Source organism: Limanda limanda, chromosome 8, assembly GCF_963576545.1.
Source record: "Limanda limanda chromosome 8, fLimLim1.1, whole genome shotgun sequence".
In the NCBI taxonomy this organism is placed as follows: domain Eukaryota; kingdom Metazoa; phylum Chordata; class Actinopteri; order Pleuronectiformes; family Pleuronectidae; genus Limanda; species Limanda limanda.
In genome coordinates, this window is record NC_083643.1 from 683,763 (window position 1) to 708,762 (window position 25,000).

The 25,000-nt window shown below is 46.1% G+C and overlaps 1 protein-coding gene across 2 annotated transcripts in view; it reads left to right on the forward strand.

The window, feature by feature from the left end:
- Positions 1–5,250: 5,250 nt before the first annotated feature.
- LOC133009448 (integrin alpha-11-like) overlaps positions 5,251–25,000 on the forward strand; it is a 25,954-nt gene continuing 6,204 nt past the window's right edge. Inside the window, exons 1-16 of one of the 2 annotated variants that reach the window (XM_061076956.1) lie at positions 5,251–5,305; positions 10,048–10,159; positions 13,780–13,889; positions 15,165–15,256; positions 15,494–15,608; positions 17,597–17,724; positions 17,905–18,053; positions 18,130–18,274; positions 18,451–18,616; positions 18,821–18,891; positions 20,771–20,915; positions 21,241–21,389; positions 22,162–22,305; positions 22,396–22,599; positions 22,678–22,808; positions 23,293–23,459. In XM_061076956.1, coding sequence (XP_060932939.1) covers positions 5,257–5,305; positions 10,048–10,159; positions 13,780–13,889; positions 15,165–15,256; positions 15,494–15,608; positions 17,597–17,724; positions 17,905–18,053; positions 18,130–18,274; positions 18,451–18,616; positions 18,821–18,891; positions 20,771–20,915; positions 21,241–21,389; positions 22,162–22,305; positions 22,396–22,599; positions 22,678–22,808; positions 23,293–23,459 — 2,077 coding nt within the window. In that variant the 5' untranslated portion in view covers positions 5,251–5,256. The remainder of the gene's footprint in view (positions 5,306–10,047; positions 10,160–13,779; positions 13,890–15,164; positions 15,257–15,493; positions 15,609–17,596; positions 17,725–17,904; positions 18,054–18,129; positions 18,275–18,450; positions 18,617–18,820; positions 18,892–20,770; positions 20,916–21,240; positions 21,390–22,161; positions 22,306–22,395; positions 22,600–22,677; positions 22,809–23,292; positions 23,460–25,000) is intronic. The other variant, XM_061076955.1, reaches the window with a different exon arrangement.

Below are 25,000 nucleotides of genomic sequence, written 5' to 3' on the forward strand. Positions count from 1 at the left end.
CTGAGGTCAGTAGATGGGTGGAGTCAGTCCACGCTGCTTTCATCAGTATTTTACTAAACACAGTCAGGATCACAGATCCAGGGTCTGTGCTACCAAGCAGGATTTGTGGTTATCAGGTTAACTTCAGGTTTAGTTTTTTCAGTCCTACGAAGCTCGTCCACTTCTTAACGAGGTAAATCACCATGGTAACTTCTGATGAACGGCTAACCTGCTCCAGGTTTAGTTGGAGATCAACCCGTATAGAAGCTCCGCCCACTGACCACAGTGACTCTACACTGTTGTGTGGTGCACACTCTCCTTAAAGGGACGGATAAGGGAAGTTTAAATCAACGTCTGGTTGGTTCAGTTGATCTCTAACTCACCCAGAACATCTCAATGTCTCCAGACTCATCCTGTCCCCAAAACACCAGATGACCTCAGTCAGGTTCCTGGAGACAGGTCCATGTGTGTGTCCTCAGAGACAGTGTCTGTCCTCAGAGACAGTGTGTGTCCTCAGAGACAGTGAGATAGTGTGTGTCCTCAGAGACAGTGAGACAGTGTGTGTCCTCAGAGACAGTGTGTGTCTTCAGAGTCAGTGAGACAGTGTGTGTCCTCAGAGACAGTGTGTGTCTTCAGAGTCAGCGAGACAGTGTGTGTCCTCAGAGTCAGTGAGACAGTGTGTGTCTTCAGAGTCAGTGAGACAGTGTGTGTCTTCAGAGTCAGTATATGTCCTCAGAGTCAGTGAGACAGTGTGTGTCTTCAGAGTCAGCGAGACAGTGTGTGTCCTCAGAGTCAGTGAGACAGTGTGTGTCTTCAGAGTCAGTGAGACAGTGTGTGTCTTCAGAGTCAGTGTGTGTCCTCAGAGACAGTATATGTCCTCAGAGTCAGTGTTTCCTTAGAGTCAGTGAGACAGTGTGTTTCCTCAGAGACTGTGTGTGTCCTCAGAGTTAGTGAGACAGTGTGTGTCCTCAGAGACAGTGAGACAGTGTGTGTCCTCAGAGACAGTGAGACAGTGTGTGTCTTCTTCTCTTCCACTCGTCTTGTTAGTAAAAAACAGATTCAGATCTCGTGGCCTCGAGTTATTTGTCTTGTTCACACGTTATTATGTCGTTGTCACATAATATATTTTTACCAGATGCCACCAGGGGGCGCTGTAACTTACACAAGCTGGACCACAGCTGACAGCCTCACACGAGGGACAGAGACGGTGTCGTCTTCACTTCATCAGTGAAGAACTGATCAGGTGGATCTTTGTCACAGCTCTGAGATCAGTGGGACTGAAGCCTCTCCTCATCACCATGGTAACCAGGAGCTCTTTCTACAGAGCAGAACCTCTGCTGAGGTCCATCTGTCTCATCTGGTCCCAGTTTGTCAGAAGCAGATGTTCATCAACACTCAGTGAAACATGTCTTCACCTGTAACAGCAGTAAATCCACCTCTCAGGTGTCCACTCTGCACTTTGACATGCAGAGGACACACACTGAGCTCTTAGCGTGTTCATTCCAACACGTGAACATGAAGCAGAGAGGAAGCTGCTCCACCTCTGAACAGGACTGAAGTCCCTGCTGCTCTTTCTACTGGATGAGCTGCATCACTGACTCACAGCTGATGAAGTGAGTCTCTGGGACACTGATGTCTTCTTCTCTCAACAGGTGGAGGCCTTAGTGGATCTGAGTGTGAAGAGGACAGTGTGTGTGGACGGAGGCTGAGCTGTGTCCTGAGGATCCAGAGGCTGAAGCAGCAGCAGCTTGTGTGTAGTCTCCAATCTACACAACCCCTAATCTGCATGTGTTTGTGAGATGAAGCCGGAGCACCTGGAGAAAACACGTGGAGAACATGCAGACTCCACACAGGAAGACCCATCTGAACCGGATTCAAACCAGCAACCTTCCTGCCCCGATTGTGTTTATTCACATGAAGAATGTGTTTATTGAAATGACACAACACAAGCAGAATATATAAACCCTCTATAAAGAGTCACATACAGTGTGTTTAAGTTTGTCTTTATTATTGTCCACCTTTGTCCCTCAGTGTGTCTCCATGTGTGTAGAACCACATTCTGTGTAGATGTTTGTTTATGATCTTAAAGTTCCTGGATTCACGTCACAAATTGATTTAGTTCAACACAAAGTTAAACATATTGAAATATATATCAGAGCTTCACACCACAACCTTTCTGTTGAGTTATGATTTTACATGTCTCACTGAGGGGCTGCAGCATTTATTCATCTGATGATTATGTTCTTGTTTAATTCATATTCTCTTTTTTTAATTAATAGCAACAGAGAAATCATACATTTTGTTTTCAGTGAAGTTGATGTCTTCAAATCATTTACAAATATAAAAACAGAAAAGAATCTTTGATTATCAAAATAAAGTTGGGTTTTAATACGTTTGCAGAAATGATTAAAGGACCTTTTTCACATTGTCATGGTGGATTATTAAACGTAGAATTATTACATTTTGTGAAGCCGCTGTAGTTGTTGATTGATTTTCCGATCGATTGGTTGATAACATCTGGATTTGTTGCACATTTGCAGGTTTAGTATAATATTCAACAAATATATTAAACATTACATACATGTCCAGGTGAAAAAGCAGGAACCAAAGGAGGTTGGAATGAGTTATCGAGGTGGAGAACTCATCACGTTATCCTGGACAATGGAACATTATATTTGTATAGTTACCCATAACCCCTACTACCTTTTCAGGCTAAGTGCGCTAAGCTAGCATTAAGTCTTTATAATTTAAAGAATTGTATATTTGTGAAGAGTTTTTAACAGTTTGATGAAAACCAGGAGACGACATTTAATACGAGAAACAAAGTGAAAACAGGACGTTGGACATTACACAGTTTTATTGGAAGCTTTTTAAATGTAATGAAAGTTATTTGTGTTCACAATTATTTTCCATCATCCAGTAGAACAGGAAATGAAACTGTTCAGACTGTCTGTCCTCCAGTCCATCCTCCAGTCTGTCCTCCAGTCTGTCCTCCAGTCTGTCCTCCAGTCTTTCCTCCAGTCCGTCCTCCAGTCCGTCCTCCAGTCCGTCTTCCAGTCCGTCGTCCAGTCCGTCCTCAAGTCTTTCCTCCAGTCTTTCCTCCAGTCTGTCCTCCAGTCTGTCCTCCAGTCTGTCCTCCAGTCTGTCCTCAAGTCTTTCCTCCAGTCCGTCCTCCAGTCCGTACTCCAGTCCGTCCTCCAGTCTGTCCTCCAGTCCGTACTCCAGTCCGTCTTCCAGTCCATCCTCCAGTCCGTCCTCCAGTCCGTCCTCCAGTCTGTCCTCCAGTCCGTACTCCAGTCCGTCCTCCAGTCTGTCCTCCAGTCTGTCCTCCAGTCCGTCCTCCAGTCTGTCCTTAAGTCTGTCCTCCAGTCTGTCCTCCAATCGGTCTTCCAGTCCATCTTCCAGTCCATCCTCATGTTTGTCCTCTAGTCTGTCCTCCAGTCTGTCCTCCAGTGTGTCCTCCAGTCTGTCCTCCAGTCTGTCTGTCCCTCAGCACATATGTGGGACAGTAACAGGGTGTCTTGTCCCTTCAGTCTGTCCCTCGGGCTAATTTAAAAGTTGATTACGTCTGTTTCACTTTAACTGGAGTTCTTTGACTCGGAGTTTCCACTTGTTATTTCCAGCAGAGTGACAGCAGACTGTGTGTGTGTGTGTGTGTGCGTGTGTGTGTGTGTGTGTGTCTGTTAATGACACTTCTCTCCCAGCGTCACATATTCAGACTCACTCACGTCTGAGCAGAAACTACGAAACTACAGCCAGCAGGTGGTTAGCCTAGCTTAGCATAAAGACTGGACACATGGGGAAACAACTAGCTTAGCTTAGCATAAAGACTGGACACATTGGGAAACAACTAGCTTAGCTTAGCATAAAGACTGGACACATTGGGAAACAACTAGCTTAGCTAAGCATAAAGACTGGGGGCAAGGGGAAATCAGTCACAGTAAATAAAGATGGACGACATGACAGCTCTCAAAAGTGAAGCCAAAAAGTCTCCACCCCCCCAACATTTAAATACACTGAAAATTTAAATAGAAAACATGCGATAAAACATGTTTTAAACGTAAAATGTTATGTTAAGTTATTAAAGTGTAATAGATCTGTGACATAGCTGAAGATAAATGGAATAGGAAATATAGATGTAATAAAGTGAAGTGACAGTGAAGCTTCAGTCATAATCATCATACAACATACACACATGTTACAAGGGACCAATAGAAAACTTCCCCGATGGCACAATAAGAAGCTCAAATCATCACAACACACGGGAAACTAACTTCTACACAAAAAGTAACACAACTTGCTGACGTGATTGAGTGTAAATATTTCAGAGAGATTTTATAAGAGGTAAATACAGAATGAAGAGAAGCTGATCAGGGACCAGCTCCTGAAACTTCATGGGTCCATAGATTGTTCTTTTACATTATATACATTCATACATGTTGGTAAGAGTAAACAATGAAGCCACACTGCGTCACAAGGTGTTGTTGGACTGGAGACCTGTTGCTGCTCAGGAACCTTCTCCTCAGGATTATTGGACAGATGTTCACATCTGGTCTTCGGTGCCACAGACACAAATGGAGGCATTTCCTGTTTGTGCAGCGACTGAGACATTAAAGCTCCTGTTTCCAGAGAGAAGGTCAAGTTAAAAGCTGAGTGTGAGTGTGTGTGTGTGTGTGTGTGAGTGTGTGTGTGTGTGCGTGAGTGTGTGTGTGTATGTGTGTGTGAGTGTGTGTGAGTGTGTGTGAATGTGTATGTGTGTGTGTGAGTGTGTGTGTGTATGTGAGTGTGTGTGTGTGTGTCTGTGTGTGTGTGTGTGTGTGTGTGTGTGTGTGTCTGTGTGTGTGTGTGTGTGTGTGTGTGTGTGTGTGTGTGTGTGTGTGAGAGGCAGGAGGAGGTGTGTTTGCCGTGCTCCTCCTCTCTCTCTCTCTCTCTCTCTCTCTCTCCCTCTCTCCCTCTCTCTCTCCCTCTCTCCCTCTCTCCCTCTCTCTCTCCCCCTCTCTCTCTCTCTCTCTCTCTCTCTCTCTCTCTCCCTCTCTCCCTCTCTCTCTCTCTCTCTCTCTCTCTCTCTCTCTCTCTCTCTCTCTCTCTCTGTCTCTCTCTCTCTCTCTCCCTCTCTCCCTCTCTCTCTCCCTCTCTCCCTCTCTCCCTCTCTCTCTCTCTCTCTCTCTCTCTCTCTCTCCTTCACACATCTGAGCAGCAGACTTCAGAATCAAACCTCCAACAACAACAACACTCTCAGGTTCTGGGCTCCACTGCCTCCTCTCCACTCACTGACTCATGGATCATCACGTCCTCCTGCTGCTGTGGACCTGCAGCCTCCTGCCAGGTGAGTGAGCTCCGTCCAACCAGAGAGACAGACGAGAGGACCAGTGGACACACAGGTGCTGCACGCTGCTTGTGATGGACTCACTTCTTTATGTGACTTTAATGCGTCTTAATCAGAGGTTCCACCTGTTGCCGTGGTGACAGATTGGTCACAGGAGCCTATAGAGAGCATTGCTGCAGGGATCCAAATTAAAATGTGCTGAGTCGTGGATATCTCTGTGAGAGAAGATTGATTATTGAACCTTAGGCTGCAGAATACAACACAGCTTTAAACACGGAAACTCCTCAGTTATGTTGGACTCTTTTCAAATGTTGTAAATATTGTTATTTTGTTGATGTGCTCTGTTACACTCCCTCTCTCTGGTCGAGGGGGAAGAGGATGCTGCACTTTGTTGAGATCTATGGGGCAAACTGATATGTGATTAGATTGATTGACAGGTTGGATTGTGTTGAGTTGATTTGACAGCTTCACTAACAAGCCTTGGTTTGCAGAGAGTGATGAGTCTGACCTCTGACATGTGGCTCTGTTCAAAGCAAACCTCAGGATTTATGAGTCTTGGAGTCTTTGTAGGAGGAGTTTACAGAACTCCGACCCGAGTCTTTGTCCCGGCGCTGGAGGAGTCGGTGACGTGTGAGACTGAAAGCAGGTGGAGGAGATAAAGAAAAGCTTGGGAGTCACACAGGAGAAAGTTCACAAGTGATATTCAGACCTCAGGGTTCAGTGCAGCTGTCAGTGTGATCTCTGTTTGAGCAGCAGGGGGCAGTAGAGCCCGGTCACATGGTTCTCATCGCTGATGACGACACTGATGACGAGTGTTCGGCCCAAGTCGAGCTGGAGCTGAGTGTTGGTTCAACATCAGGTCGAGAACCAGGTTCCAGAGCAAAGTGGATCTTCTGACACGTGGAAACATGGTCAATGATTCCAAAAGGGAGAAGATGAATCCTCTGGGGAGCAGGAGCGAACACACTCAGAATCTGGGAATCACGTTCATCACTTCCATATTTTCTCCAGGTGTGAATCTGATTTCCCAGTTTGACAAAGACCTGAGGACTGAGAGGGAAAGGTCAGCAGGGGTCAGCACTCGGACTCTTTGGAATGAAATGTTCGGTGGATTGTTTCTCGGTGAACAGATGAACCGACCGACTCCTCCCTCCTCCAGGTGGTGCTCCTCCCAGTGGACGAGTGTTGTGATCCCGCCTCTGAATAGAATGTGGGCGGAGTTTGGTGTGAGGGCTGGAGGTGATGAGGGTGAAATGGTTTCTACAGCACGTTGTGGCTTTTAGTCCGATCGTTAAACCCTCACAGCCTCTCATCAGTCACCATGTTGTTGTTGTTGCTTGTCAGTTTGTGGTCGGTAACGCCACACAGGAAGGCCTCAGTTACCCCCCCGCCTGCTCTGGTTTACACACTTTGAGCTGATTTAACCTCCTTCACGTCCCTGACAGGTGGAGTTAAACACATCTGGAAGGAGATCGGTGGTCCCAGGAAAGTCTCTTTAGAAGGATCTGAAATGTGTCCTGTAGTTTGTGGAGACTTTATGACACAGTGGACTCTCTACGTGAACTCTCAGTTATTACAAAACAAACTGTAACAGACATATCCCTCTGCCGTCCTGCTGCAGACGTCTGGTCCCAGCAGCACTTCCCAGGAACCACACACACGCGTGGGGGGGGTTTATGTTGTTTGTAATGAAGCAGCAGCTCGGCCTCAGGGACTGAACCTTCTGTAAAACTGGTCAGGAGCAAAAACTTTGATATAACTAAAGAAATGAACCGACTCCTTGGTCCTTTCAGCCAGTGGAGTAACACTGTGTACGTCTGTCATTGATCAGTGTAATCATAAATAAGCTTCAATAAACTTTCACGTCACTGAAACAATTTGGAATTCAATTCACTGGATATTTACACCACAGCACTCGTGAGGCACTGATAAACAAAAGTGTAAATCTTTACAGTAAATGTTGCCTGGTTGATGCTGAAGTTAAGATTTTGGACAAAAGATTAAAGAAATCTTCAGAATTGAATCTACGTGTCTTTGTAGCTTTGCTCTGGCTGTGGTCACTTCCTGCATCAGGCTGCAGTGAAGCCGAGCCGTATGCAGGAACTGACACGGACGCCATTTGGCGAAGAGCTGCTTCACAAGAGCTCGTTCACTAAATCAATTCCATCTTTGACCTGATTGTTTCCTGCGGCTGCATCTGATTTGAAAACTGGAGATTTTGCAAAAACAGCACAGACTTTGTTTCTCTTGAAACAGAAATATTCTCTGTGTGCCACAGTAGCTGCAGCTGGATACAACCTGTTTGCGTTTATTAAAATATCTACAATAATCACCTTGGTATGATCACATACATGTAGAGAAACCCACAACCTGCTTGGCTGTGTAGAACATGTTTGAATGTGTCCCGGCTGCAGCGAGGATCATCTGCACAGACCGTCCAGCGACTGTCAGACGAGGATATGGATCTTTCATCGCTTCTCTGCCAAGTCTCATTTTGTCTTTCGCCAACTGCTCCGATAAATCGACTCGGTCTCTGGCTCGGATCAGACACGAGCGAATTCCTCTGCGCTGGGAGGAGACACGCGACTTTCAGTCAGAGGAGATTGTTCCATTATCAATCTCTTGACTCGTGTCTTATATTTGAACTCATCACGAGCAAACAAACCCAAACAGCTCATTCTCTGAACTGGAGGAGACAAACCGGAGCTCAGAGGAAAAGCTTCAGCTCACAGGCAACAACCCTGAGGTCAGAGATCATGGTGGGGTCAAAGGTCAGACAGCGAGAGGGGGTGGTGTACTCACTGAGGCTGGGAAACCTTTGGTTTAATGCTAAAATCATGAGATCAATAAAGATTTCAATAGATCTCGACAGTTTGGTTCCTGCAGTAAAATTTCATCAATTTTCTAAATAGAGATTTTGATTATCAGCCATAATATTTTAACCATCCAAGGTAGACTGACCACAAACTACATGACTGTGAAACCATGTTGGATTCTCCTGTCGAAGACACAAGTCTGAAGGAGGTGTTTAAGGAAAGGTACTACACTACCCACAATCCTCAGCGGCTCTGTCTGACTGGTGCAGCTCCCTGTGACGGAGCGATGACATCATCAGGATCCAAGTGTTCAACCATGTGGCTGATAACACAAACATTACACTTCTACTTCACTTTATGAAACACTTTATAATAACATTACAACAGAAAACCAATGAGGTTGAATTCAAAAGGAAGCAGCTGGAAGTCGATGGAAAGGATCTTTCAAGATGGATTATGGGATGTTCAGTTCCTTCCCTCTCAAATAATCATATAAATACTCTTTGACCTTTTCCTGATTTTGCTCTGAATCAAATGTCTGAAGGTCACAATTCATCTGTGGTCGACCTGGTCCCAGGATTAAAACTCTTTTCATCAGAGATCATCGTCAGATCGACTTGGATTCGATTCATAACAGGAAGGAAAACAAAGTTAAACTTATGTTTACATTGTACGACTTTGTAAGATTCATTCACGTACAGATATGGAAACTTAGTCACTTCAAACGCTGAGTGTTAATTCATCATTCATCATCTCTCATTTCTCTGCAGCGGTTCCCTGACACTTCTGATGATATATCTAGAAACAACACAAACAATGTGTAAAATAACTGCTGTGTTCAGATCCACCTCCTGAACACATGCAGCAGATTATAATCTCAGAGCTGAAATGTGACTTGAATCTTTCTGTGTTATATAAACTTCTCCTCAGCTGCTCACACTGTGTCTGGAACGTGGCCTGAGCTGAATACTTGGAAGGTCACTGGATCTCTGAGCACGAAGCCATGAGGAAGGAAAAGTGAAGAACCCACCTCTTCTATCAAAGTCTGGTTTTTAACTCCAGGCTTTGAATAGCAAACAAACAGCGATGATCCGACAGAGGAAGAATGTGCTGGACCTCCTCAGCTGTGATAGATCATTCTCACCCTCATTCATTTGGAAGAAGAAAGTTTAACTCAACCTGCTTCTGTTGAAGACATGACTCATTTCTTCCCTTCTTTCCACTTTCCTGTCGTGGAAAATAAAGTTGTAAATTTTGGAGTGACGTCACTTTTATTATCTCAGTTTTTGTCGGGCGTCCAGGCCTCCCCCCCCCCCCCTCCTGTCCACTGAGCCCCTGACAAACAGTTTCAGTGAAAACTAGACGCTGCAGAGACGTTTATTATTCATAATCAAGGTGAAAGTTAGAGTAAATGGTGATATTGATTTGAAGTCATATCACACAGCCCCACTGGTTCTACTGACTTTATTACATCAGGATTTCAATCATTGTGTTTTCTGGATTTTGACTCATTGTTGGATTGGATATTTCTTGATTCTTTTACGTCAGAAGATGTTTATGACATTTGTTCCTTCACATACGAGTGGAAGAACTAAATATCAGGAGTTTAATATGTTCATTCTCTTTCTGTGAGAAAGTGGAAAAGAATCTCAGGACAGATTTGCTTGAAGGGAAAGTTTGAGTCCAGGAAATCTTTTAGTGACTGAAGTTTACTTTAGCAGATCGGCCATTTTCCTTCAGCTTTCTGTGTCCAAATCTTCAGTGAGAGACTTTGTACCTTTTGGAAATCCTCTAATGAAGAGACTCTGTGTTGTGTAGGTTATTCAAACCTGAGCTGCTGGAAATCCAGAGGCCGTTAATCTGGACAAATGTATGTACCGAAGTGCTGTGGGTAATGTGGAAATAACCGTCTTCTCTCCGTTTCAGATATCCAGCTCTGTTTCAACTTCGACTCAAAGAACTTCAAGATCTTCTCTGGCTCTAAAGAAACCCAGTTTGGATACACAGTCCAGCAGCATGAGGCCGGAGGACGCCAGTGGTGAGCATCTCAGAACCAGTCTGTTCTGGTCTGTTCACACAGGAACCAGTTTGTTCTGTCAGAACATCGGTTCACAGACCAGTCCCTGCTGGTTTATTAACGTCCATAGAAACAGATGCATTGAATCTAACAACCTCTGAATGACACGGTGACGTGTGTCCATCATTTATCAGCTCACTAACTAGTTTTAAATAACTACTTTTCCATTTTTAACAGTATCATGCTAACTAGAGTCAGCTAACTAACTAGTTAAAACAACTGAATCATTCTGCATCTTGCTATCGAGCTAACTAGATTGTAGATCGGTCTTCCTCCAACCAGAAGGTCGGCAGTTCGATCCCCATCTGCATGCCGTTGTGTCCTTGTTTCATTTGGAAGCAGATCTCCGTAGCAACGTCCAGCTGTCAATCATAACGTCTCTTTCATATCAAATAACTGATTCAAACCAAACTGATCAGAAACACTTGAACAAACATCAGTGAGATAAATGAAAAGACTGAAACATCTGTGACAAACATTTATTTGACATATTCATGATGTTTTAGTTTGGTCCATGTCCCATCTGCTAACATGGAGGAGGTGTATGAGCCATACTGCAGCCAGCCCCCAGGGGGCGATGGAGATGACTAAGCTGTATAATGAATGACCCTCTCTTCTATCCTAATGAAACGCTCACGACAGCCTCAGTTGGTTCTATGAGTGCGTTGAGATGATGTCAGAAGCTACAGATAGTTTCTCCGTCTTGAAAAGAAACATCTGGATTGATGAGACTCTGAGGTCTTCACCAGCAGAGTCTCCTGTTCTGGGAAAGAGAGCTGAAGGTTTGTGGAGCGTTCCCAGGGAAGGTTGACGTGTCTGAGCCGTGTCGGTGAATCACGATGAGACGTCAGGATCAAGTTGGAACGACACGTTCCTCGATGTGTCTGATCAGAGGAACACGTCTGTGCAGCAGCAGCGTTTTATTTATGGTTCTTTTCTGCTAAAGATCAGGATTTCATAACGTGGATCAGATCCTTTGTCCTCGTGGTCTCTCATGCAGACTCATACGCTCCTCTACCGTTTGTCCATCTCTACGTTTCCAACCTGAAATACCAGCAGATACATTTACTATATTACTGTTTTTATTATATTATTATGAATGTGCTGCTGGAAGATGAGAGAAAGTGAGAGTAGATACAATAAATTATGAGATACGATGAAGTCCGATTATATAAAACTCACATTAGAGAAAGATTTACACATTGAAGTCTAACGTCGGCTTCACTCAGTGTCTCTTTGATCTGTTTGATCTTTGATCAGTGAAGTTGGACTGATACATGGAACAGTCACATGTATATTATATTCTATCAAACACTTTGTCCCCTGTGTGGTCCTCTTCTCTGCGTCAGTCTGCGGCTGCAGGTGAGATTCACTCCTTCAGTCGATCTGGAACCTTTCAGTCGGGATGAATTCCTCACGTTTACTAAATCTCTCCGGCTTTGAAGTTTCAGGTAAATAAGTGGAAAGTATTTGCGTTTGTCTGGCGATCGGGTTCTCCTGCTTCCCGAGGCTCAGCTGGAACTGGAAACTATGTGCTGTGGTCTGCCCCCCCCCCCGCCTCCCTCTGGGAAGCCATCACTCCGCTGTGCGTGTTGTTTTAAGGGGGGGGGGGGGGTTGTTTTCCACGCTGCCTGGTGACATTTAGGTTTCAGGTGTTTGGCTGCTGTAGATATCCAGACTCACGACGGGAGAATGATCCTCTACTGCCGCTCTCTCTTCTCTCTCGCTCACCATCTCCGTGCACAGCAACATTATTTATACCAGTGAACCTCAGGCTCCTGTGACCTCTGACCCTTGACCTGCCATTGACACAAATGGTGCCATGAGATTAACATGAATTTCACGTGTTGAAAGATTTGAACTTGAGCACAAACGCAGCGTGAGTCAGATTGAGACAATAAATAAAACCCTCGAGGAGGTCGACCTCCGTGTTTGTCTGGACGAGGACGCTGTTAGAGTCAAACCCGTTGACCTTTGTTCACCTTAGTGTAACCTGAGGTCAAACCTCCGGGGATACGTGTTGATGGAGCCGGCCTCCACGCTGCGAGCTGTGAGTGAGTGTGTGTGTGTGTGTGTGTGTGTGTGTCTGTGTGTGTGTGTGTGTGTGTGTGTGTGTGTGTGTCTGTGTGTGTGTGTGTGTGTGTGTGTGTGTGTGTGTGTGTGTGTCTGTGTGTGTGTGTGTGTGTGTGTCTGTGTGTGTGTCTGTGTGTGTGTCTGTGTGTGTGTCTTCAGGTATTCATGTGTCTAATCCTCTGACTGTAAATAAGATTGACGACATGACAGAACCACTAGAACCTGGATCATAAGAAGACACAGACCTGGAGTTTTTCCCTCAAACACAGAAACTAACGAAGAAGAATCTCCTCTTCTTCCCGTCACAGATCCAGGGCTTTTGAAAGGAATTATGGGAAGTGCGGGAAATGAGTAATTAAGTGACAAATAGCTCATTAAAGTGGAGGCAGGTATATTAGTGAGGTTTTAGCAGGAACCACCTGTTGAGGAGCCGAGCAGCGTGAAGCCTTCAGAGGAGCTGCCGGCTGTGGGATGTGGTTTGTCAGCGTTTGTCCTTTGATGTGGACGGAGACGCTTCAGCAGATTGAGGGTTAGAGCTGAGCCTGTCCTCTGGGGTGTGACTCAGGCCGGTTCCCAGAACCGCTGGCGTCCAGGCCACATGTGGCGCTGTTCACTCTGGTTCTAACTTGCTCGCTGTGAGACGCCAGAGCAGCAGGACGGATCCGTGTGGTCGCTGGTCTGGGACCGTCTGGGACCCAGATCCACTGCAGAGACGGGATCTTCAGCTTTAAACTCAGCTGGTGAAACCTCTGGTCTGTCTCATCTGCTCTGAAGAACTCTCATAATATCCCACCAAGCATCGAGAAAAGCAGCAAACAAACATCACCTGTGTATGAAAAGGGACGTAGACTCCAGGGGCCGTTGTGTGTGAGCACGAGTATGAAACTCTGACCCATGCGTCGTACTTTCTGGAGACGTGATCAGATAATAAATCCACTTTTTAACCAGCAGTGATATAAGTGAAGAACCTTTAATTATTAAATGAAACAAATTAAAGCTAATTATGCTCAGACTCCATCAAACAGCAGAGACGCAGAACTGAGTGATGAGTAGTTTTAACAAAGTGACATCACTGTGCATGAGACCAAATCAAAATATATAAACTGGGTTCATCTCCAAACTTCCATTTCCAAATATGATCCCAGAGCGGAGACACCACGGACCAGTTTGGTAAAGTGTCACCAGTTTCACTTCTCTACACATTAAAGCCTGAGGTGATGGAGGCTCTGACTCATCAGACGATCTCGATTCAACATGGAATATGGAGTAAAAACCCTGATTCTGATTTATTGATGAAGCTAAATCTTGTTCAAATTAAATGTTTAACTTTGGCCGATGTGATGATAGAAAACCTTTAAGGACTGAAGAGGAGGAGAATGTTGTTTATCACATTTGCAGTCTGAAGAGTGTTAGAAGAGTAAAAACACACAAGTACAAGGGGGTGTGTGTGTGTGTGTGTGTGTGTGTGTGTGTGTGTGTGTGTGTGTGTGTGTGTGTGTGTGTTCCAGGCTGCTGGTCGGAGCTCCGTCTGAATCCACCAGGGGGCAGCAGACCGGGGACGTGTGGAAGTGTCCTCTGGACGCCAGCAGCTCAGTGAACTGCAGCCGACTGCAGCTGGGTGAGCGACTGCTGAGTCTCCAGCGTCCAATCAGCTGCTCCGCAATTCAAAACACTCAGAGCAAAGTAGAAGTACTTTCACCTGAAGGAGAGTAGAGAGTAATACTTGTTACTGGAGACTGAAGTGTGAAGCAGTGATACTCAGGATACTTGAGTACAAACACATCACAACCGTATTGAAGTAAATGTACTCAGTTACTTTCCACCACCGCCTGTTACTAGAGTTCAGAGGCTCCGTCTTCTTCTTCTTCTTCTTTGTCGTTGTTTCTTTTGTCTGATTCCCCTCATCCTCTTCTTCATCTTCTTCATCTTCTTCATCTTCTTCATCTTCTTCATCTTCTTCATCTTCTTCATCTTCTTCATCTTCTTCATCCTCTTCTTTTCCTTCTTCTTTGTTGTTGTCTTCTTCTTCATCATCCTCTTCTTCATTGTTGGCTCGTTTTTCTTTTCTGTCGTCTTCTTCTACTTCCTCCTTTTCCTCCTTTGTTGTTGTCTTCCTTTTTAGTGTTGCTTTCTTCTTTGTCGTCGTCTTCTTCTTCTTCTTCTTCATCTTCTTCATCTTCTTCATCTTCTTTTCCTCCTTCTTTGTTGTTGTCTTCTTCATCATTCACTCAGAGTAAAGTAGAAGTACTTTCACCTGAAGGAGAGTAGAGAGTAATACTTGTTACTGGAGACTGAAGTGTGAAGCAGTGATACTCAGGATACTCGAGTACAAGCACCTCACAACCGTATTGAAGTAAATGTACTCAGTTACTTTCCACCACTGCCTGTTAGAGTTTCTTCAGATTCTGATGCTCCTTCTTATTCCTCTTCTTTCTCTTTGTTTCTTTTGTTTGATTCTCTTCATCTTCTTCATCTTCTTCATCTTCTTCATCTTCTTCATCTTCTTCATCTTCTTCATCTTCTTCATCTTCTTCATCTTCTTCATCTTCTTCATCTTCTTCATCTTCTTTTCCATCTTCTTTGTTGTTGACTTCTTCATCATCATCGTCTTCTTCATTGTTGGCTCGTTTTTCTTTTCTGTCGTCTTCTTCTACTTCCTCCTTTTCCTCCCTTGTTGTTGTCTTCCTTTTCATGTTGCTTTCTTCTTCTTCTTCTTCTTCTTCTTCTTCTTCTCCGTCTTCTTTTAATGTTTTTTATTCACACAGAGTTTAGTAAACACACACGCCTCACACAGTTTGCAGCTCAGCCCTGTGAGGCTCTGGTTTCTCAGACACTGATTCTCTCAGCAGGTTTCAAACCGTCCTCAGGATGAACTGTGTTTGTTTGTCTCCAGGGAAACTTTCTCTGGACAACGTGTCTGAGAGGAAAGACAAGATGAGGCTGGGCATGACGCTGACGTCCAACCCCAGGGACAGCAGCTTCGTGGTGCGTCTCCGGCAGAGACACGTCCTCCAGCTCTAACCCTAACCCAGACCCAGACCCAGACCCTAACCCAGACCCAGACCCTAACCCAGACCCAACAGACACATGTTCCAGTTTATTAAACTATTTGATTCAGTTTCACATGATTATTGGTTCAAATTGTTGTTTACAATGAATCTGTGTTGGATTTGTGTTGTGTTGTGTTGTGTATTTGACGGGTGTGTGTCTGTGTGTCCTCAGACCTGTGGACCTCTCTGGTCTCATGAGTGTGGAAGTTCTCTGTACAGCACCGGGATCTGCTCCAGAGTCGGTCGCAACTTCAGACTGTCCCACACCATCGCTCCCGCCCTGCAGAGTAATGCATCCAACACTCATCCATCCATCATCCATCCATCATATCATCCAACACTCATCCATCATCACTCATCCATCCATCCATCATCCAACACTCATCCATCATCCATCCATCATCCATCATCCATCACTCATCCATCCATCATATCATCCAACAATCATCCATCACTCAACCATCATCCATCCATCCAACACTCATCCATCATCCATCATCCATCATCCATCATCCATCATCCATCATCCATCATCCATCATCCATCATCCATCATCCATCATATCATCCAACACTCATCCATCCATCCATCACTCATCCATCCATCATATCATCCAACACTCATCCATCACTCATCCATCCATCATATCATCCAACACTCATCCATCACTCATCCATCACTCAACCATCATCCATCCATCCATCATCCATCATCCATCACTCATCCATCCATCATCCATCCATCCATCACTCATCCATCCATCATCCATCCATCCATCCATCCATCCATCATCCAACACTCATCCATCACTCAACCATCCAACACTCATCCATCATCCATCCATCATCCATCACTCATCCATCCATCATATCATCCAACACTCATCCATCACTCTACCATCATCCATCCATCCAACACTAATCCATCCATCATCCATCCATCCATCCATCCATCCATCCATCCATCCATCCATCCATCCATCATCCATCCATCCATCACTCATCCATCCATCATATCATCCAACACTCATCCATCACTCATCCATCCATCATATCATCCAACACTCATCCATCACTCATCCATCATCCATCCATCCAACACTCATCCATCCATCATATCATCCAACACTCATCCATCACTCATCCATCCATCACTCATCCATCCAACACTCATCCATCCATCATCCATCCATCACTCATCCATCAAACACTCATCCATCCATCATCCATCCATCACTCATCCATCCAACACTCATCCATCATCACTCATCCATCATCACTCATCCATCCATCCATCATCCAACACTCATCCATCCATCATATCATCCAACACTCATCCATCACTCATCCATCCATCATCCATCATCCAACACTCATCCATCCATCATCCATCCATCACTCATCCATCCAACACTCATCCATCATCACTAATCCATCATCACTCACCAATCACTCATCCATCATCACTCATCCATCATCCATCCATCGTTCATCCATCCATCATCCATCATCCATCATCCATCATCCATCATCCATCATCCATCATACATCATCCATCATTCATCATCCATCATCCATCACTCATCCATCATCATCCATCATCCATCCATCACTCATCCATCATCCAACACTCATCCATCATCCATCCATCATCCATCACTCATCCATCAAACACTCATCCATCACTCATCCATCCATCATCCAACACTCATCCATCCATCATCCATCCATCATATCATCCAACACTCATCCATCCAACACTCATCCATCCATCCATCATCACTCATCCATCATCACTCATCCATCATCCATCCATCTATCATCCATCACTCATCCATCCATCATCCATCATCCATCACTCATCCATCCATCACTCATCCATCATCCATCATCCAACACTCATCCATCACTCATCCATCCATCATCCATCATCCATCATCCATCATCCATCATCCATCATCCATCATCCATCATCCATCATCCATCATCCATCATCCATCATCCATCATCCATCCATCCCTCATCATCCATCACTCATCCATCATCCATCATCCATCATCCATCATCCATCATCCATCATCCATCATCCATCAGCACTCATCCATCAGCACTCATCCATCATCCATCATTCATCATCATCATCATCATCCATCATCCATCATCCATCATCCATCATCCATCATCCATCATCCATCATCCATCATCCATCATCCATCATCCATCATCCATCCATCATCCATCATCCCTCATCCATCTGGTTTTCTCTGTGTCTTCAGGGTGTGAGACGTTCATGGACATCGTGATTGTTCTGGATGGTTCTAACTCCATCTACCCGTGGTACGAGGTGCAGGACTTCCTCATCAACATCCTGCAGAAGTTCTACATCGGCTCAGGTCAGACGCAGGTCGGTTCATCACCAGATAAAACACATTCAACACATTCAACCCTGAAGATTAAATGTATTAAACAGGTCAAAAGCTGGTTTGTACTTGACCTTTTCTCCTGTTTGTTGTTGATTTAGCTTTTATTGGATTAATAATAATTGTTATAACCGGGTTTAGACTGAGCTGCGTTCCCCCTGCAGGTCGGTGTGGTTCAGTACGGCTCCGCAGTGGTCCATGAGTTCAGCCTGGGTGAGTACCAGACGGTGGAGGAGGTGGTGGAGGCCGCCAGAAGCATCGACCAGCGGGGCGGCGAGGAGACCAGGACGGCGCTGGGCATTAACGTGGCGAGGTGCGACTCCCGATCCTCCATGGGATGGATCCCTCAGTGTCCTGCCACGTTCCTCACACACCTTCTGTCTTTGCAGGTCAGAGGCGTTCAAACGTGGCGGCCGAACCGGCGCTCAGAAGGTGATGATCGTGATCACAGACGGTGAATCTCATGACAGTCCTCATCTGGTTCAGGCCGTCGGCGACAGTGAGAGAGACAACATCACCATGTACGCCATCGCTGTGAGTCCATCTGTAACCTCTGTGACCTTTGGACTTCCTGTCTGGTGCCCGGTCCTACAGTTAACCCCCTGACCCCTCAGGCTTCACTCCTTCCATCCTTTCTACTGATATAAAAACCTTCGTGGTTCTCTGGAGGTAAAAGATTGGAACCCTCTCTCACTGAGCGTCTCCTGCAGGTTCTGGGTTACTACAACCGTCGGGGAATCAACCCTGAAGCCTTTCTGAAGGAAATCAAGTTAATCGCCAGCGACCCGGACGAGAAACACTTCTTCAATGTGACGGACGAGTCGGCGCTGAAAGACATCGTGGACGCTCTGGGAGAAAGGATCTTCACTCTGGAAGGTCAGCTGACGTTAACACAAGTTAAACATGTTTCTTCATCGTGTCTGAAGCTAATTCACAGAAGAATATTTAGTATTATTACAGGTCTGCTGCAGCCGGTTGATTCTCCGTGTGATCGATATAACTGAAGACACATTACAGGATGTGATTGATGAAAACACACAAACAGATCTGGAATCAGCTGATCCTCTGTGTGCTTCACAGGAACCAGCAGTCAGGGTCGGGGGTTCGGGCTCCAGATGGCTCAGGCTGGTTTCTCCTCACATCTCGTTAGAGTGAGTCAACTTCACAGTCACATTCTTGTACAGCTGATGTTATTTCAGCCTCCAGATGTTTAAGAGATTCTGTTTGTGTCTGTAAATATCTGAAAGTCCAACTTTCTGAATTAGAAACTTCACTCTAGACTCTCCACTTTGGATTCTGAAGTCATTTCCCTCAGTTTAATTTGATTTCCACGTCCAAGATCAAGAATGATTATAACTTTCCTGAAATCACTTCTGGAAAACATACCTAAGCTACTTTTACTTGTAAAATTCAGGGACTTGGCAGATATGATATAATATATTTGATTTGATTTGGGAACAGAACGTTACAGAAGATCCTTCAGTTTTCTCCAGGAAAACCAAAGTCTGAACAGAAGCTCAGTATTCGAATGGATCCTGATTCCAACAGAAACTCAGCAGACGAAAGAGGAAATTCTCAAATAGTGTTGTAGGTCTCATCTTCAGTCGTCAAATGAAATATTTCTGTGGTTTCTTATCCAGGGAAAGTTGCGTCAGACTGAAGTCCAAAGGGTTTGATGGAAACTTTCTTTGAGTAACACGTAGCAGATGGTTTTCCTGAAGCTGGAGCTGCCAACAAAACGCTCTCACACACACATTAATACCTGAAGGAACCAGGAGACCTGAACACACACAAGCACCGGAGCTCATTCACAATTATTTACTGCCACGAGTCTCCTGGTCCTGAGTTTGAGGATTAAAGGGCAAAAATGTGAAATCAGTCCCTCTGATGTGGAAACCATCATCCTCCTCACGCAGGATTAAAGAGGTGAATGTGCAGATCCGGAGTGAGTCCATGTGCTGCTCAGATGCTGCACATGGCCCCTGAGAGACCACGACTCAGCCTTTTAATAACTCTAATATCTGGAGTTTACAACCTCCAGAGTTCATCTTCCAGCTCCACTGGCTGTAAACCCGTGTCGAGAGATTCATGAGCCACTGATCCCGTCCTCGTACCATGGTCCCGATGTCTGAGCAGAGACAACAGGTCTGCAGCACCAAGGATCACCAGGTTGTTCCTGACATGTTCCTGACGTGTTCCTGAGGATCAGTGAAGAGCTGAAGATCAGTGAAGAGATGCCGTCCTCCATCTCACTACAGCTACAGTTCCCACTTCACTGCAGCTGCAGAGGCTTTTCACAGCAGAAGTTGAACCTACGTCAGGTCTCCAGACGTCTGATTAGTCTCCTCTGGTAGATTCTGAAGAAGACACAGTTCTGTTCAGCTTCACTTTACTGATGCTGAGAACTATATGGTGGGAACTGAAAGCTGTAACTCAAGCTGCATGATGGGATGTCCAGGTGACGAGGTTCATCCTGCAGGAGTCAATCCAGCGAACTCACATATTGCTCCTGATGTTTCTCATTGTTTCACTGGCTGGAGTGGGTTGTGAACATCCTCAGACATTAACACTGGACCATACGTACATGAACAGTAGGGGGCAGTGTAGAGGCCGATAGAGGATGTGGTCCACCCGGCTCATGAAGGAGGCCGTGTTGGGCCTCATGGACTGTGAAGGCCGAATCCATCAAGCTCTACAGAGACTTAACGTGACCCGGCCACCAGCTCGTCCTTGTTCTGTTGCCTCGATGCAGAACTGCATTCGAACTCAGTGAGAACGTTTTAATGCTACTTGCTTTATTGGTTTACGTGTCATCAGCTGAACTCTTGACTTTAAGTATGATACTATTGGACGTTACCTATCGTGGGATGTGGGAGGATCCACCTGCTGGAGCCTTCCAGTGTGGCCATGTTTGTTATTCACAGAATCTGGGAGTTTTAAAAGGTCTGAGTTCTGTGGTGCGCCCTCTAGTGGAACACTCCATGTGTGGTTCATAGAAAGAACTCGATGCATCTGTTTGTTTTCCTTCAGGACGGCGTTCTGCTCGGGGCGGTCGGCGCCTACGACTGGACCGGTGCCGTGCTGAAAGAAACTAAACACGGGAAAGTGGTTCCTCCGAAATCCTCGTATCAGGAGGAGTTTCCAGAGGAGCTGAAGAACCACGGAGCCTATCTGGGTACAACACAGGAGCTTCACTCACCTCTGGTGTTTCTACTGATTTAAACTGAAGAGTTCCCAGTTGAACTCCCTGCTGCTGCCCCCTAGAGGCTGTAGGGCTCCATACACACAGATGTTAAAGTCACAAAGGTTCATCCACCTCAGAGCAGGAATGTCAGAGATGTTACTGTGAGGCTCACATTGGTCTCATGGTGGCGCTAGAGCAAGAGACTCGGACTCATCAAAATAAATTCATCCTTCTCACACCATGAACATTGTGAACACCTGTGGAGACGATGATGTGTAACTTGTGTTGCTTCCTGTCGGTCTGGTCCTGGCGTCAGGTTACTCAGTGGGGTCGCTGGTTTCGGCTCGGGGTTCCCAGCTCTACGTGTCCGGAGCGCCAAGGTTCAACCACACCGGCAAGGTCATCATCTTCACGCTGAAGAACACGGGAAACCTGACCATCCTGCATGGCCTGCTGGGAGAGCAGGTCTCTCTCTCACACACACACACACACACACACACACACACAGGATATATGTACAAACATGTAGCGGAGTGACATGTCCACCAGATGGCGAGATAGCATGATGAGTATTGTAATATGCAAATAGAGACATGTGTCGTCATATGTGGAAGACGTAACCATCTCCATGATGATTCCAGCTGTTCCCCTGGCAACAGGCTCCCAGTAAAACCAGCCCCCCCCCCCATCATCTGTATTATAGAAATAGATTCAGCCGACAGAGATTAGAAAATATCTCCAAACGCAGGAGGACACACCCACATCCGTCCTGAAGACTTGTTCTTCTTCGGTGGTACGTCAGGACGGTTTGTGTTGAATGATCATCTAACACACATCATGTTACGTCAACAAGACCGAAGCAACACGTCTCCACTTCCTCCCACTGCCCAGAAATTAAAGCCAAATTATACAAACGCTGCCATCTTGCTTTAAGTGGAGACATGGTATCGAGGTCCCGCCCACACATGCACTCGACCAATCAGTCTCAGCTGTCAATCATCATCATCAAATAAGTAATAATTCAAACCAAACTGATCAGAAACACTTGAACAAACGTCAGTGAGATAAAAACGACCTGAAATGACAAACATCTTTTTTAGTTTGGTCCATGTCCCATCTGCTACAATGGAGGAGGTGGGGTTTATGACCTATACTGCAGCCAGCCACCAGGGGGCGTTTAAGATGCTCTGGCTCCACCTGTGGGTGTCGTTCTCACACAGTTTTGCGTTCTCCTCAGATCGGGTCGTATTTCGGCAGCGAGTTGTGTTCGATGGACGTAGACGGAGACGGACATACGGATGTCCTCCTGGTGGCAGCTCCCATGTACTACAGCCAGGGTTGGGAGAAAGGGAAGGTTTACATCTACTCTGTTACACCGCAGGTACAGGCACACAGCCTTCACTCTGATTGGCCGCCTGCTGTGTCAGTCACATGACAACACAGAGAATTAACCTGAACCTCGTCCCTCCAGACATCATTTGTCCTGCAGGGGGCGCTGGAGATATCTGACGGCTCTCAGAACTCCCGTCTGGGCTCTGCGTTGGCCCAGATCCCTGACATGAACGGAGACGGATTCAAGGAGCTGGTGGTCGGCGCTCCACTGGAGGACGACCACCAGGGGGCGGTCTACGTGTTCTACGGCCAGGACAAAAGCCTCCAGCGGCGGCCCCGACAGGTAGCACACCACGAGCCGGCTCAGACGTGTGAAGGGATTTGTGTTTGTGCGGTTGGTGACCTGTGTGCGTCTGTGCAGCGCCTCTCTGCAGCCGGACTCCCTGCTGGGCTCAGGTACTTCGGACAGAGTCTTCACGGCGTTCTGGACGTGAACGCAGACGGGCTGGTCGACCTCGCGGTGGGAGCGCTGGGAGCCGCCGTCATCATCTGGTCAGACCATCACACACTCTAGTATTTCATTGTCATGTTAGCATCATGGCTTCATAATATGTTTATAATATCTCAACATTCAGAATTATCTCTCTTGGATGAACATTCATGTTGCCCTCAGGATGAATAACTTCTGATCATCTAGCGCCACCATCGGGTCAACATTAAAATTTGTCCACTTTGTTGTGGTTCATGACCAAAAATCTCCAAAGTGCTGAAATTCCCATCGGCCCCTGCTGCACCTGAACCATGAGGAGGATCTGATGCTGCTGGGTTGTTCAGCTGTGAAACACAAACTCTGGATCTGACCTGGAGTCTGAGAAGAGCTCCACCCAAATGTCTGAGTGTTGAACCTTCAGCTCCTGTTTGTGGTGGAAACATCTCAGCGTAGCTTCATGTGGAGTAAAACGTTATCAGCAGCATCATTTGCTTTGTTTTCTCAAACCAAACTAAAGTCTCAACCTTGGTTCACCACCCCCTGCAGGTCTCGTGGTGTGATCAGGATTCAGGCCAAGCTGACCTTTGAACCCGAGAAGGTGAACATCTTCAACAAGGACTGTCGTCGAGGAGGGAAGGAGGTGACCTGCATGTCCGTGAAGGTCTGTCTGAGTCTGGAGCCCCGGACCCAGACCAGCACCAGGACCGATGTCGGTGAGTGGATCTGAGATTCTGTTTTTATTACAAGTAAATGTTTAATTTCACTTTTTTAATCAAAAACATCTTGGCACTCTAGAGTAAGATCGAGGAGCCTTCAGAGTTTTAGCAGCTTCTTGTGTTTGGGGACTGATTCCCTCAAAGTGTGTTTTAGATCTAAATACAAATCCAGATCTAGTGAATGTAGATAATAATGAGACTGACTATCATAAGCTGCCGACGTGCCTCTGAGCAGCGTCTGGTGCGAGCAGGTAGAACTTCCACCTGGTCTGGACACCAGCTGCGTGGAGGTTTGTGACGACAGCCTCAGAATCATCCAGATGTTTGTCAGTGCAGATGTTTCTCTGTAACCAGCTGCAGATGTGCTGGGCTGCTCCTCCCTCCATCACTTCATACCTCCCTCCTCCTCACCCCCCCCACAGTCATCTGGATTGGATTGCACACACACACACACACACACACACACACACACACACACACACACACACACACACACACACACACACACACACACACACACACACAAACACAGACACACACTGACAAGCTGCATGGCATCAAACAAACATGCTTCAGGCTTTCGGGAGCTGTGGTCGACGAGCTCGTCTCTCTCTCTCTCTCTCTCTCTCTCTCTCTCTCTCTCTCTCTCTCTCTCTCTCTCTCTCTCTCTCTCTCTCATAAGACATACAGACAGCAGCAGAACGTGCAGCTCTCATAACAGGATGAGAAGACTGAATGAAGTTATATTACAAAGGTAATTAGGACCAACTGCTACGTCCTGGGGAGAGTTTGTGGCTAAAGAGCAAATAGTTAATGAATCAGTTGAATTACCCGTCGTCCTCTGACCTCTGACCTCCAGCTGATGTGACACTGAGAAGCTCCCAAAGAATCTGAAAAACAACGATTCTGCTGAGAGAGAAAATTCCTCCTGAACAAATGAACAGGAATTAAAAACGTTATCTTCTGAAGACGAAGGTTGAAGAAGCTGCAGCAGGAAACCATACGAGTCTCATGGACAGAAACAAGTCAGACAATGATTCATCACTGTAATCCTCTCATTAATGATCTGGACTGGATGTGAGATGGGAACCAAATCTGGGTCAAACCAGTTATTCAAAGAAAAGTCAGAATATATTGAGATGAAGGATTCGAGCTCTTCTGCTAAAAGCTTCAGAACTTATGTCAGGGTTCAGCAGCTGAAAGACCTGGTCCCTGTTCACAGCTTCAGAGGAGCTGGACACTGCATTGGGTTGCCTCCTTTAACTCTTCCTCCTCCTCTTCCTCCTCCTCTTCCTCCTCTTCCTCCTCCTCCTCCTCCTCCTCCTCCTCCTCCTCCTCCTCCTCCTCCTCCTCCTCCTCCTCCTCCTCTTCTTCCTCCTCCTCCTCCTCCTCCTCCTCCTCCTCCTCTTCCTCCTCCTCCTCTTCCTCCTCCTCCTCCTCCTCCTCCTCCTCCTCCTCTTCTTCCTCCTCCTCCTCCTCCTCCTCCTCCTCTTCCTCCTCCTCCTCCTCCTCCTCCTCCTCCTCTTCCTCCTCCTCCT